The sequence below is a fragment of the Pelodiscus sinensis genome, chromosome 9 (assembly GCF_049634645.1).
Source record: "Pelodiscus sinensis isolate JC-2024 chromosome 9, ASM4963464v1, whole genome shotgun sequence".
Lineage (NCBI taxonomy): Eukaryota > Metazoa > Chordata > Testudines > Trionychidae > Pelodiscus > Pelodiscus sinensis.
In genome coordinates this window covers 61,258,293-61,273,465 of record NC_134719.1, presented here as the reverse complement: position 1 = coordinate 61,273,465, position 15,173 = coordinate 61,258,293, and the positions used below count along the sequence as shown (strand labels likewise).

The 15,173-nt window shown below is 42.9% G+C and overlaps 1 protein-coding gene across 2 annotated transcripts in view; it reads right to left on the bottom strand.

Annotated features, from left to right (window-relative positions):
- COP1 (COP1 E3 ubiquitin ligase) overlaps positions 1 to 15,173 on the bottom strand; it is a 145,925-nt gene that overhangs the window by 85,583 nt on the left and 45,169 nt on the right. For both annotated transcript variants that reach the window (XM_075936898.1, XM_075936899.1), the window contains exon 11: positions 11,714 to 11,849. In XM_075936898.1, the coding sequence (XP_075793013.1) occupies positions 11,714 to 11,849 (136 nt within the window). The remainder of the gene's footprint in view (positions 1 to 11,713; positions 11,850 to 15,173) is intronic.

The window sequence follows — 15,173 nt, the reverse complement described above, 5'->3', positions numbered from 1 at the left end:
ATCTTCATAAACAATGGAACAATGTCATCAGGTTGTTGGAAACAAACCATCATGTGTCCAAAAGGTCATGTGCCACAAGATTCAGCAGTAAGACCATAGCCTATATGATACAGCTGACTAATGCTTACCTCAGGTGTGCCATGAGCCACAAGTCCATCAATTAACAGTGCCCTACAGCCTCTTGGGTCTTCCAAAATTTGGCTTTGGTAAAGGTCTATGTTAAGTGCCTTAAACGCTGGTGCAAAGTCTGGGCTGACAGCTGTGAAGACTGAAATCCTCTATATATCCCAAGAACGAATACGGAAAGGGCAGGGAAATCACAATGTTCTTCCATGCCCCTCACTAATATACTTCAGCCCTCATCTGCATCTGTAGTGACGAGCATACAGCATGGGCTTCATACCCATTCATTCATCGGCCTTGTTACCGAAACTGACAATTAGTGCAAACTGTAACGGTGCTGTCACTTGGAACATCTGTTCACTGGGAATTGGACAGTTCCAACTCATTTCTGAGAGGCTACTGAACAGACAAGACGGCTACTTTCCACTTCGAATGGACATGGTTGGGATGAAACCTATGGAATGCACAGTCCCTAGCTCAAATGCAGAAAAGGAAATAAAGCAACTTCTGTCACCACAAAGCACAAGGAAAGCCCGGTCTCTTGGTGGCATGAGAGGGGGAGAAGAATCTGCTGCTGTGAGATCAGAACAGTTAGTTTTGATATTCTCCTTATTCTTCATCCTTCCCAACCCCAGATCACTCAAGTTTAAAACAAAAACAAAATCAGAATGCTTAAATGAATCAATCTAAGCTTGGCAAAGAAGAGAACAGGAGTAGAGAAAAAGCGCAGTATCGTCTGAACCTCTCGTCCCACAATATCCGTCTCTGGTCCGGCAACATCTGTGGTCCAGAATAATTTTGGTTAGCTGGCTGTCTGCTTACCATAGGTGCGGCCAAGTTTCCTGCAGCCCCATGAAGTTTGTTTACAGCTACCAGTCCTGGCGCTCAGTGTTCTGTGCTGTTATTTAGCTCTAATTTACCCCCCAATGTCTTCTACGACCCCAGCAAGCAGTGGAATTGTGGGTAATGCCACTAACCGTGTGGTTGTTATGCTTGATCTACTTATTTCCTTGTGCCAATCAATAAGATTGTGTAAGAATACTAATGCTTTGTTAGGAAGAAATCTGATAAGCCTTGGCTAGACATAGGCTTCTATAGGGTGTGTCAGTTCTGTCATACTTTATTAAGTAGCCTTGCAAGCTCTCTCTCTCTCCAAGACACCATTCTTCATTTTCCGTAAGTAGGGTAAAGTTTAGGCAGTTTCGTTAGGTTTTATTGTTTTAAGGATTGGGTATGGGATCTGAGATCTGGCACTGCTTAAAAGATGTTTTGGCTTTTCTTTGTAACTAAGTTCTAGGCCCATGGCGTTTCTCCATGAGTATATTTTGTTACCTCCCTATCTAGTCATTATGTTTGCAACAGGAATATTGTTGTAATAATAAAAGTTCTTTCTTTTCTTTTTATTAACCTGGCAGTGGTTAATTGTGTGCCTTGATTTTTATTTTAGGGATAAGATTTCCCAAATGATCTTTCCCCTGATTTCTTTATCAACATTTGGGTGGTGGCAGCGGAAGTTTTATTCCCAAGATCTAGGTTTTTAAGATCTTGGGGGAAGTTTTATACCAAAGCCTGGTAGATAAGGCTTTGGGGTACACTTGCTGGCCCCCACTTCTGCATTTATCTGACATGAAATAACTGCCTAAACTTTACCCTACTTACAGAAAATGAAGAATGGTGTCTTGGAGAGAGAGAGAGAGAGAGAGACAGAGACATGCTTGTCCCTCTCTGTAGCTGCAGAGAGCTCACTGAGAGACAAAAGGGAGAAGAGAAAAAAACACAAATTCCTTTGTCCCAGTTTGAAAAGTCCCACCTACATTGTTATTGGTCTCTCCACCTGGCTAGGTGTAGTTAACCCCTTAATCCCCAGGCTGCTGGCTAACCCTCATAATCATGACAGGTGCATCTCACATCATGCAGTAATCCTTAGAAGTAAGTTTTCCCCTGTACCTAAATTAGCTGCTAGCTGGTAATACTACCCAAAGTTTAACAGGTTTAGCTTGCAAAGCCCCAGGCGACTAGCTTAAACGTCTCTGCATTCTGGCAGCATCCATGCAGTTGCCCACTCAAATTGGTAAGATCAGGTAACAAGCAATTACTAGGAAGCACTGAGGGTATTAGCATTGTCCACCCGTATTTCCCCAGCCACTTTAGCCAGCAGAGAGAAAGGTTAGAAGATATTTATCAGGCATCTGGATCACTTGAATGAGTGCTTCTGTCCTCAGTGTCCTTTTTCTAAGAGCTTGATGGAAAACAATTTAATTTCCTGATGCTTAAAGCGAAATCAACCTGAGGCATCCCCATTCCCTGAATATGAGGCCTGCAATTCTCTGGTTTAATTCTCACTCCCCTCAGAGCTGGGCAGCTCAGTCAGTCGACTCAGTCCTGGATGTAATTCAAGGATACTCAATTTCTTCAGATCTGCCTCTGGGAGGCTTCTAAAGGACTCCTCCTTGAGTCAGACTCCAGGGGTCCATCCTGAAGCGCATGCTTAACAACGCATTACTGTTACTCCGCAGAGCAGCATATCTGAAGGGTAGGTGAGAGACCTGGCTTCCTCTTTTGTCATTCACGCATCTCAACTTCAACCAACTTTCTTCTCTGATGAACACAGGCCTGTGAAGGAAGAGCTGCCAGAAAGGCTCCCATCCCAAACCAAGTTATGTCGTCAGTCTCAGTGGTGAAAGGGCCGTTAGCAGTTTCTCTGGGGCAAGGGCAAGGATTTTTGCTGCGATTTCAAGGGAGGGAGGGAATCATTCATTTAACCTGATGATCTCACGTAGGTGCGAGCAATGCCAGTGTCTGTGCAATAGATTAACCCTATGAGCTGCAGAACCACCCAGGTTGATGTGGCAGGATTCTTGGGTCTGGTTCTTGATCCTGACTACTAGGTCCTAAAAGAGGACCCTGTTGAGGTGGACATATCCTGAGTAGGCAAGAGTAAGCTCTACTCGAAGTGCAGAAGGTCAATGAACTGTCAGGAGACACCAGCGAGGAAGCAAAATCTTTCAATAGGTTTCTCTTCACTAGTCTGTCAGCCTTTGGTTTACCCACTTCTGGACTTATGGACCGTTTTGAGACAGGAAAAGGATGCTACAGGAGACAGTCCCCAGTTAATCAGTTGGCTGGTTGAACATTAGGGCAACCCAACCTTTAACCAAATAACTGGGATCCGGGCCAGGGACCCAGAGTGGCACACAGCCTGCAGGGCTCCCACCCTGAGCTCCCAGCTGCTGCTGCCAGCAGCATGCCCGGGCCCTCTGCCGACTGGGGCTGCTCCAGCCCCCACCTGTTACCCAGAACCGGTAGGCATTACCTATTTAGGGTGACACTTACCGGTTAGCCTTTCACAAGGCCAGTCTCCAGCAGAAGGGACGGCACCCACTAGAGCAGCGGTTTTCAAACTTTTTTTCTCGTCACCCAGCTGGAGAAAATTGTTGATGCTGTAACCCAAGATAATTAGCTTTTGACTAGAGGGTGGGCTCGTGGGGGGAGGGCAGAGAAAAATGATGGGTACAGGAGGGGACTCCAGCTTGGGGGGGTTGTTCAGGGCTGGAGCAGAGGGTTGGTGCCTATTGTTGGGTGCAGGCTTAGTACCCCTGCTCTACTGCTGGCCAGGAGTCGCTGGCAGTAAGGCAGCTTCCGGCCTCTCCTGACACTGACCCAACTGTGCCCTGGAAGCCGTCACCAACAGGCCTGGCGCCTAGGCAGAGGCTCACAAGCAGCTCTGTGCCAAGGAAATGGCCAATGGGACTGTGGAGCCAGTGCCGAGGGTGGGGGCAGAACACACAGCCCTCCCCCCCCACCCTAGGAGCCAGACCGGCTGCTGGCCACTTCCGCAATGCAGTGTGGTTCGCAGTGCTAGGAAGCCTGCCTTAGCGCCCTACAGCAGAAGTGGGGAGCCTTTGTTGGGTCGGGGGCCACTGACCAAAAAAATCTGTTGGGGGCTGCACACAAGCAAGCAGCAAAAAACCCTGTCTCTGATGTGGCTCCTGAGAAGGAGAAAGACACTTTCCACATTCCCCATGCACACCAGAGCCTAGAGGGGCCCAGGCTGGTAGATTTTGTGTGCTCCAATTCCGCAGTTGGGACGGACTCCCCAACGCTGGAGTCTCAAGATCAGATCCAGGCAAGCCGGGGGCCACAGTTGGCCCCCAGGCCTGAGGTTCCCCACCCCTGCCCTACAGCAAGGTGACCCACTGCCTGACTGAGGCCGAGTGGCATCTCAATTTGAAAACCATTGCTCTAGAACATGGTTTGAGAACCTTCAGTCTACTGTAGGAGCTTTATTTATGTATGCATTCTGGAGAGCCTTGCTTAATTAGCACTAATGAGGAGAAAACCTATGGGGAAGTACTGAATTTTGCAAGCAATTGAACACAAAATGTATTGATAAATAGCCACTTTACAGCTAGAAGATGTCATTTAGAATGCTGAGAGATCTGATAACAGACCCAGGGATATACAGAAGTGCACTGATCCAAAGTGACTGAAAAGGACTATTATTCAAATTAATGAAGTTTTCCTTCGGGGTTCATTCCCCTCCCCCCCAGTAAATTGAGAGAACATTTAACCAAAAAGTAAAATAATTAAACAGAAGATTTCTTATAAAAAACATTTGAAGTTAATACCAAATAATCATCTGGCATGGTGTAATATTTTGAATACCCTACTGACACTTAGGGGAAAAAAAGTCCTTTTCATTTCTTTGAGGCCAGGTCTTCACTGGTGGAGAAAACTGATACAAGATTTACAACTCCAGCTGTGTGAATTGTGTAGCTGGAGTAAACACACCTTGCACTGATTTTCTAGGGCAGCCCCACAATTGGATGTTGATGGGAGAAACATTCCCGTCAACTTCCCTTACTCCTCACAACAACAAAGGAGTACTGTCACTGACAGGGCTCCTTCAGCGTTCGATTTAGCGGGTCTTTACTAGACCCTCTAAATCGAGCCCCGGGAGGTCGATTGCCAGAGCATTGATCCTCCAGCAAGTGGAGACGTAACCCAAGTAACACCTCTGTGGGAAACGCTACAGGTTTGGTCTGAAAGTAGCATTATATGGAGGTGGCAATTCAATCTCCAACTCTGATTATTTTTTCCTCATCGGTCAAGTTTGGGAACTGTGTTCTGGGAGTGGAAGTGCCACAGTCCCATACCCCACAACTCAAGAGTGAATGGTTCTGAAGAGACAAAGCGTACCAAAGGGGGGGGATGGCTACAGAAGCCCAGCAGGAGCTGAGAATCACAGAATTATTGTGGTTATAGATGCTGGATTAAAGAATATGAATTTAATCATTTGAAATGTTTCATATCACGCTTGTTAATCTACCGCAATTGTTCTTGTGTCAACAAGGTTTTCAGTGCAGCTGGCAGACTCTGATCAGAAGAAACTTAGGACTGGAATAACTAAGGGAGCCAAAGACTGGGGTATATTACATGAGCTCTGTGTGGAAAGTCGATACAATGCCAGAGTTGTGACTAGAACGATCACCAACTCCCACTAGTACCAAAATTCAGAGAAGCCCCTGCGCTACACTTGCGCAGTCTAGATTTAACTGGATTTAAATCTACTCAGGGACTTAGCTGGAAATAGTTGCTGCTTCAGGTCCTGCTGGTTTGGTGTAGATTGAATGAAGTGAAAATGCCCTCTGAAGCATTTAGTCTGCTTGCCATCTGAGGAGTTTGACACCATTTATTTGGAAAGTTTTGGCATGCTACACACAACTCAAGGAGGTTTTAGAAAAATGATCAAGCCGTTAACTGATATCCTTTGTTTTATCCATCAATTTCACATAGGAAATATTTCACCAAACCCTACTATTTCTTGAATGAACTTTTACTTGCTTCTCTCTGGGTTAACTGTCCCCAACCTGTGCTACCCAAACTCCAATCTGGACTCATCCCCATCATTAATGAAGAAAAACAACAAGATATAATAATCAGTTCAAATATTCTCCAAGGTTTCCTCCATCAGAACCTAGGAGGAACTGCTCTGTACACACCTTATAAAGCCGCTCCTAATGTAGCAAGCCACGCCACTCCCTCAATATCCTGATTTTAAATTACAAATTAGAAAACTAATTTATGATCTGCAAATGGAGGCAGCTCTGAAGTATTAAGAGCTTAATAGGAAATGGATCTCACAATTACCCAGATAATCTAGAATTACTAGGGAAAAATAAGGTCCCAATGGTGAAACTCTGGTTTTTGTTTATTAGCTTCTCAATTTCATATTATGCAGATTTTGTCCTTAATAATTAAAGCACTCAAGCATAGATGTAAGAACAATTTTCTGACTCATGGGACACTGTATCAACAAAATCATAAGATTCACTTTTTTCCCCAATCAAGATTTGAAATCAGTTAAAATGTTCTTTGCAGTCCTCACAATCATGTTTTGTTGGTGCTAAAGAACTAATCCTGCTACTTTAATATATAAACTATGGGAGCTGATACTGCCCAAAATGCAGAGTTCTGGAAGGACAAACGTCCTGTCCTTTCCTGGATACAAACCAGCCTTGGCCTCTGCCCAGAGGATCCAGACCACAATATATTTTAAGGAGTCTTATGAGCTATGCACTCAAAAGGGAATAAAAGAATCAGAAGAAGAGCTCAGTAAACAGATTGGATTAAATTAAATCCCACTTTATCTTTTATAGATAATCGAGTATATAGGCACCCACAAATTAGCCTATGGGAAATATGACACAGTAATATAAAAAACATTGTAAACAAATTCAGATACTATACTTGTTGCCAAATCTCTTGCCATTTTAATCACCTTAACCAACTTTAAGTGCTTTTCTTTTGCCGCTTGCTGTGTGAATGACCCACACAAAACAGGAGAAACTTATAAGCTGTAAAACTTCTACTTGAATAAAAATGCATTTAGAAGTCACTGCTGTAACATACAAAAAGAAGTGTGCACTCATTTCTCATCTTCCTAGGAAGAGACAGCCACTGTGCACACCAATCCCACGAAGGGTGACCTCATTCATGTGTTTCTTTCCTTTATTTTTACAACCTTGAAGACAAAAATGTTGGTAGGTCACACAAACCCTTTGGTGCATCAGCTCAGCACAGACCAACCATCTCTCTCTCAGGCTATATCGACATAAGGATTCAGTGATACAGCCCTGAACAGAGCCTTACTGAGGTGCCACTAGTACCCAGAAGTTACATGGAAAGGCAATTTTAGCCCAGAATAAGTGAGATGAGGAATGGAAATGAGTCAGTGACTAGAAGGAAACATTACACCTAGGTTTATTCTTTTAGACCTCTATAAGAGGATATACTCAAGAGGTCAAAACTGAGCAAGATTTTACAAGGCCAGAAATATGATCATGAAATAGTTGTACAAATGTATTGTTTGAATGCTAACAGCTCTCAAACCACTCCACTATTTCGACACAATCATTAAAAAAAGAAGCAAAGAAAGACAAAAGGCTTTGAAAAACACTGTCTCTAAACCTACTGGACTAGACCAATTAGGCTTCAGGGGCTAGGTACACCAACTTATTAGGAATACTTTTACAGTTTATTAGCCAGTCACTGACACTGGGTAATCAAGGCTGTAATTCTCTGTGGTCTAAAAAGGTTACTCAAAACTTTTAAGGGCATCAGGGGCCCAACCCAGCAGACTAAAATCTGTGTAGACTGCAAAGCCTTCAACACGCTTCCCAAAGGTTCACTCTGCAGAACCAACTTCACCACCAGATTCAGGTGCTAGTTGTTCATGAGGATCATACTCTGCTTTTGGCTATCGAGGCTTCAAGTAACTTAGAGGTCTAGGCTGCAGGTTGTTGCTTGGATTAGGAAGGGCTTTGCCATCTTATTCTTTCAAGGGCTCTGCTTATCAGTGCTAAAGCTATTTCATATATTTTTAATATACATCTCATAGTAAAGCTAACAGCAGCTTATAGTCTCTCCTTTAACAGAAAGCTTTCTACTATCTACTTCTACAGTAGGCGAAAAGAAAAAGTTAAATCCCAAAGATTTGACCTGGCACAGCTGGGTGTCAGACTACATTACAAATTTAAGATTTTAGACAAATCTTTAAAAACATGTTTTATTTGGGAAGGCGACAGATGCCAGAGTACTAAAAGGCTGCTTGGTCACAGCTACATCCCCCCCCATAAAAAACTATTTTATAAAGATGCCACATGCACACTTGTGTTAAAAATTCTTTCCAAGCCAACACTGAATGACCAGCTGCTGTAAAGCCTTGAACATGTTTATTATATACACTTCTCTAAGTACATTTCCTATTTCTTTGGAACAGAGACTGTAGTTCTCACTTGTGACGGGCTCACTGCTTCAGAGAGAAGTAACCCAGTTCTCTCTCATCCTACTAGTGACCTTATTTAACAAAGGCCACATGCAGTCAGAAAAATTCTCATCAAGGAATGCAGGATACAGGCTTGCAAGTCCAACACTGGTGCGACACAGCTTGCAAAGTAAATAAAGGCTGCCACCTTGTGGACTGATGGCTATAAAACCGGCTAAACACAAACACAATGCAAAGGGGTAAAACCTCAACACACAATACTGGGATGGAGTGGAAGAGTGAACACAAGAAAGGGGCACCTGTTTAAAATTACACGACAACTTCTGTTGTGTTAACTATGTACTTAAAAATGAACACAAGAGAAATTAAATGGAGGACTAATTCTTTTGTTAGAGATTTATTTTGATATTTTGTTCTCAATCAGAAGGTTCTATTGCCTTCGGTTGATTATCTACTTCATTTCCTCAGCTCTGTGGTCTGCCACTTCCCTTAACTACCATCCCTTCTTGTCCCACTACAAAATGAAATTATGTACTGGTTGTATTTCCATTTCTAAAGTATGGGAAACACTATTAGACAGTCCTCTTCTGAGAGCCGAAAAACTAATAGCTCTTGAACTGTTCTTGTAAATAAACAGGCATTCTATAGAAAGCAGTTTAAGCCCAACAAGCATATAGTTTTAAGGATGTTGCAAAACAGTATTTTTTCCAGCTTGTGACAAATTTTCTCTCAATTTCTTACTTAACAGAATAATTTTCCCTTGATACTTGATTCTTGCTTGCTTTAAGATTTGTATTCTTAAAGCAAGTATCCTGACAGTAAGAAATTGCAAAAATTTGACATGATTTGCTTTTTATTGCATGTACCAGGAACATGCACATTACTGGACCAATTCACACTACACATTTCTCTCCAACCTCCTCTCAAATCACCTTTATCACTGAGAGGGTTTTTTAAAGGAAAAAAAGGCCTCCCGACACGGTTACTTTCAACCAGTCAATCACTGCTGAACTGTCCCTTTATACAACCTAGTTGCCACCTCTCCAAAACATGGGTTCCATTATCACTTGGGATGGATTCTTCCAAAGTTGCACATTTATCAATTAGGAACAGAGAAAAGGGTGGTAAAAAGCAGAAAGCATGGGGTGATGAAGACTGATACTATGTCTATACTGCTTCCTTCTTGCTCAAAATCCTATGCAAATGAAGCATGGATTAGCATATTGTCACGCTTCATTTGTATAATTAATTAGGGGCCGTTTTTGGGCAAAAAGGAGCTGTGTAGATGGCTCCTCCTTGCACAAAAACCCCCTCTTGCGCAGGAGCCATTCTTCCTCTTTTTTTAGGAAGAACGGCTCTTGCGCAAGAGGGGGTTTTGGCGCAACAAGGAGCCATCTACACAGCTCCTTTTAGCACAAAAACGGCCCCTAATTAATTATGCAAATGAAGCACAGTAATATGCTAATCCACACTTCATTTGCATAGGCTTTTGCAAAAGGAAGAAAGCAGTATAGACATAGCCCCAGAGAACAATATACTGTTCTTGGTTGCAGCTTCAACTTTAAAAAAGGAACAGCTTGGATGGTTGAAAGCTGTCTATAGGACTTCAATAGAGCAACACTCTCTGAGTGTGGTCATATTTATTCAAATTCAGGATCCATGTCAGTAAGCCATGGAAGAGCATGCTAAAAGTTAAGCATTTGGACAGCTCAACTCAGCTTTGAAGGGACTACTCACATATTTAACATGCTTTGCTAAATCAAAAGCTATTAACCAAAAATGTGAAATTGCCAGATCAAATTATTTTCTTGGCTAAAATCAAAAAAAATCCAACAGGTACAACTAAGCACTATTCTTAAAGATAGAAAAGGAGGCCCAAAAAACCTTTAACACTGTAAAAAGCATCATTGTTCCATGACTAATTCCTTCAAAGCAAATAGTGCAATTTACTGTCATTTACTGTCATTCCAATTTTCTAACCAAATACCATTCTTGCAAAATGTCCAGAAAGGGCTGAAAAGCAAGATCCAATCCAATATGAACTCAATGGCTAAAGAAGCTTGTCTATCACAGAATATCTGCATTTTCCCACAGCCACCATGAACTTAATCAGCAAAGGTTAAAACATATCACGTTAGTGATTATTGCATTTTGACCTCACTAGTTTTGCCATGACACACACTAGTTAAAGTGCATAGATAAGGGATCAATGTTTTTTTTAAAATTTCTTTACAGTAAAAATGCACTGATTTGTTTGCACAAAATTTAACATTTCCTGCTGCTTTCAACAAATATTCAGATTCATCTAACATTTATCAAATGATTCTATATATTTGTTAGTCTAAGCTGCCACACGACAGTTTTCAGCTGCCCACTATCAATCTAGGGGACATTCCTAGTGGGGTCTGTCCTTGGTTCAGTACTAATTCAATAGTGTGCTCATCAAATTTGTGGATGACACCAAGGTGAAACGGGTTGCAAGAACTTTGGAGGACAAGATTCCAATTCTAAACATCAGGATAAATTGAAGAATTGGTCTGAAGTCAACAAGATGAAATTCAATAAAGATAAATGCAAAGTACTGCACTTAGGTAAGGGAAAAAAATCAGATGCACACAGAAAATGAGGAATAGTGAATAGGTAGTAGGATGACTGGAAGGGATCTGGGGCTTAGAAAAATACAAATTGATCAAGAGCCAACAATATGATGCAGCTCCGAAAAAAGGGCAAATATTTGGGGTGGAAGTGTTATATCTAAAACATGAGAAGTAACTGCTCTGTTCTATTCAACATTTATAAGGGCCTCCCAGCTGGAGTATTATGTCCTGTTTTGGGCACAGTACTTGAACATGAGAAAATAAATCAGAGTGTCCAGAAGGGAGAAACAAAAATGATAAAAAGGTTTAGCAAACCAATGAGGAAAGGTTAAAACCTAGGCACGGTTAGTCTTGAGAAAAGACCGAAGGGGAACCTAACAAGTCCTCAAATACCTTGAGATCTGTGACTAGGTAAGGAACTGTCTATGCTTGCTTCACTTCAATTAAGGTGAAGCATTCTTTTTCTGCATAATAACCCACTCTCTGGACAGATACTAGCTGAGAGTAAAATGTACAAAGGCAGGAGCCCAATATTTATAGGTCAATGAGAACCAGTGAGTGTACAGAACATTTGGAAAGAAAAATAAAAGCACAGGCAGACACTAGTACAAAATTATGGCACTGCAAATGGAGAGCTCAGTGCTCTCAGCCTTAGTTGGCACTCTCCTCACTGCATTGTTTGTTTCACTTGCACCACATTTCATACCTGGATACTATGCTGGAGCCATTATAGAGATCACTTGCATAAGACAGCGTGGCCAGAGGTCGGACCGAATTGTAGCGAGTGAACTTGGAGAGGCACTCTTGAAATTCATCCAGCTGGCTCGAGGTTCTGCTGTCATCTAGACAAAGGTAGCAGAATTGTTGATGACGGAAAAGAATAGAAGGAGGCAAATACAATTTAACAGAAAACAAAAAAATCCAGAAGCCTTAGTAGCCACATTTCCTACGCAAGACTCCTGATTGTCAACAAAAATATTAACTGACTTTTCTTTTCAGCATACACCTATGAATATAATCAACTCTTGTGGAAAACCAGTCTTGGTAATACCACATTGGCAGAGACTATTATGCTTCTTCTACGCAGTTCATTAAGAACCATAAGCCTTCCCTCCCTTGTGTAAAAGGCCACCGATTTTATATAGAGGCAGAGGTCCTGCGCAATAAGGATTACCATTAATTAAAACAAAACAAATGAAAGCAAGCCTATGTACCATCAAGAACATGTACAGTTCCAATATGCTAAGGAAAAAAACAAACAAAAAAAAACACATTCACCTCCCTCCTTCTCCCAATGTAACATGCTCTAAAGAGTCTATTGCACCAAAGAAATGATTACAGAAAATTTTTCCTCATTCCAAAACCAACAGAATTAATTGAGATGGGGGGGGGGGAGAAACAGGGGGGAGGAGGGAGCCAACAAACAGAGATGTCTGCCTTATAAACATTATGCAAAATGATGTGCTTCAGTAGCCAAAGAAAAATTAAATCAACTTGAAAGACAATGACATTAGAAACATTGGAGGAAAAATTGAAAGTGGCAACTATAGAAGTTAATACAGTAAGCAATAGAAAAGATGAACATCCAAATTCCTCTTGAGTCACAACTTTAATCAGTATGAATAGAGGTGATCAATCATTTTGTTGTTAAGGTTTCCCCACAGAAGAAAACATTTTTATTGCTGTGCCACACTGATGAGCTAGCCTTCATAAAACCATCAGGTACCACACACTAGTGGGCTAAGATTATAGCCTTCAGGTTTGTAGCACCTGTCAGGCTCAGAAAGAATTGAACTTTGCCTTCCCAAACAGGCCGAAGAGGGGGAAGCTTACATTTGTATTGTGCATTCAAGTGATGTGCCAATCATTTCAGCTACCTGTTTCAGCCCAAAGTCATTTACAAACCATCCAGTATGCTGGAACATACCATACACTTCACCATTCCTGCAGAGTGCAGTGTGGCAGCCATTAATGGTACATACCAATTGCACACCTATATAGCTGAGAATAAAAATTTCTGGAACCATTAGAAAGTTACAGAACAAGGTGTAAAAGGAAAGGATTGCTCATCTTAACAGAACTTCCTCAGTGTGTGAGGGGAAGGGGAGCAAGGACTGCATAATATTGATGTTTGGGGGGGCAGGAAATGTCTGCATCTTCCCAAATTCCTGTACGTAAAATAGCAAGAAAAAAAACATTTCCAACACAGCTCTATATTCCTGCTGCAATTTAAAACAGCCAGCATATAAGAAAAGCCACATTTTAACATCTATGTTAAGTAGGGGGAAGGCAACAGGCAATCAGAAGAGCCCTGTCCAGATACAAAATGCATGACTGCATCTAATCCTCAAAAAGCCGATATTTGCAGATGTGCAGGGCTCTAAGTACAACGTTTATATCTGCACCTGATCCATGCACCATAAAACAGGTGTGTGGATATCCACGGCTCTACTTGTCAGATGTCTGAAGGGACTCACTATGCGACTCAGGTGTCCGTCACAGTTGCTCTTTGCATTCTGATTGAAGTCCTACTTCAAAGAAAAGCAAGGGCACCAGCACCGGACTTTTCTGTAGGGAGTCTAGTGGAGGGGCGGGAGGTTTGGGAAGGAGATAGCAGGTGAACAAAAAGATGACTTGATGTAAAGGTCTGTCCACAGAGCAGCTACTCTTCCATTTCACCCTAATCTAGAGACCAAGTGCCGTCTCCTCCTCCAATGTACGCGATACCCATGCCTGAAAGTTGGGACACTGCTTTTCAAGATGTTTCCCATCAAAGGTAAAGGCCCTTCAAACTGAAAAGTTATTTTTCCCCCACCTCTGACTACAGAGCACTCAAAGCTCCTGCACAAAGCTGCTCTATTCATTTTAAAAGGAGTTCTTACACCACCTCTTTAGCCTAAAAAGTAGGGTGTGTATTTTTTAGAAAGGAACCCCTGGGATCCAGAGGACCAGCAAGTTATCTTACCCTGCTGTTCCTTGACATATGGGAGAAGGCACTACAGCATAGACACTTCTGCTATCCCAAGTCTCCCCATGAAGAACATTAACACCTCATGTCAGTACACAGATGGCTCAGATATCAGTCATGGCTCTGACCCAAGCACTCCCTGTTGCCAACTGTTTTCATTTCTATAGGGAATCCTGTACCTCACCCAGCCCTTTGTCACCAGCCAAAATTCACAACAGACAGCTGAAATTCCCAGGCAGACTCCTGCAGGGCACTAGTTCTGTTTTTTCTTAAACTGGAGCAACAACAGAAGCTAGCTTACAGCACTTCCTACTGAAGCAGAAAATAATTCAAATTACTCCACAAAACACTCCAAATGAATGCATAAAGTAAGCTTATTTGTCATCTCCTGCTATGAAAGTTTTAGGGATTTACCCCAAAACACGTTTTAAAAATCCATATATTGAGAGCTAACTTCCAAAAACAAAATCAAACAAACAGTCTCACACACAGATGATCTACTCAAAGTGCTTTGTGGGGCGAGTGAAATCTAAAAGAGAAGCAAAGGCTAAAATGCCACAGGGTTTTCCCTGGAAGGGGGAAAACTGTGCCCCTTGTATCTTGAAATCCTCATTACAAAATGTGGCTCATGTTATATTTTAGAACCCCCACAGATGTCCTGTTAATCAGCTAAAACAGGGGTGGCCAACGCGAGCTGCATGCGGCTCCCCCCCCCCCCAAAGTGCGGCTCATGAAGCCACCTCTGCCCCCGTCCCCCAAAACGGCCCCTGGCTCCCCGGCACTGCCCCCAAGGTGAACGCCACACTGATGCTACCTCCAGGGACAACAGAGGTAGCACAGGCTTGAGGGGGGAGAGGGAGAAAAGAGTTTTGCAGCTGCGCGCCAGGTCCTGAAAGTATGTGGGCTGCATCCCCCCCTTCCCCAACAGCAGACGTGGTACCTAAAACACTGGTCTATCGCACACTGCGGACTTTGTTCCTCTGCTGCCTTCCTATGCGTGGGGGAGGGTCCGGGACCGGGACCCCGCCGGTAGCGCGCGCTGCTATGGGGAGCAGAGGAGCAAGGCAGGCGCTGCCCAAGCATTTGGAGCTGGCACGATCCAGGACTCCTTCTCCCACCGTGCAGGAAGGCAGCAGGGGAATAAAGTCCCCAGAGCACCGGCTCCAGCTGCTCAGGCGGTGTGCGCTGCTGTGGGGAA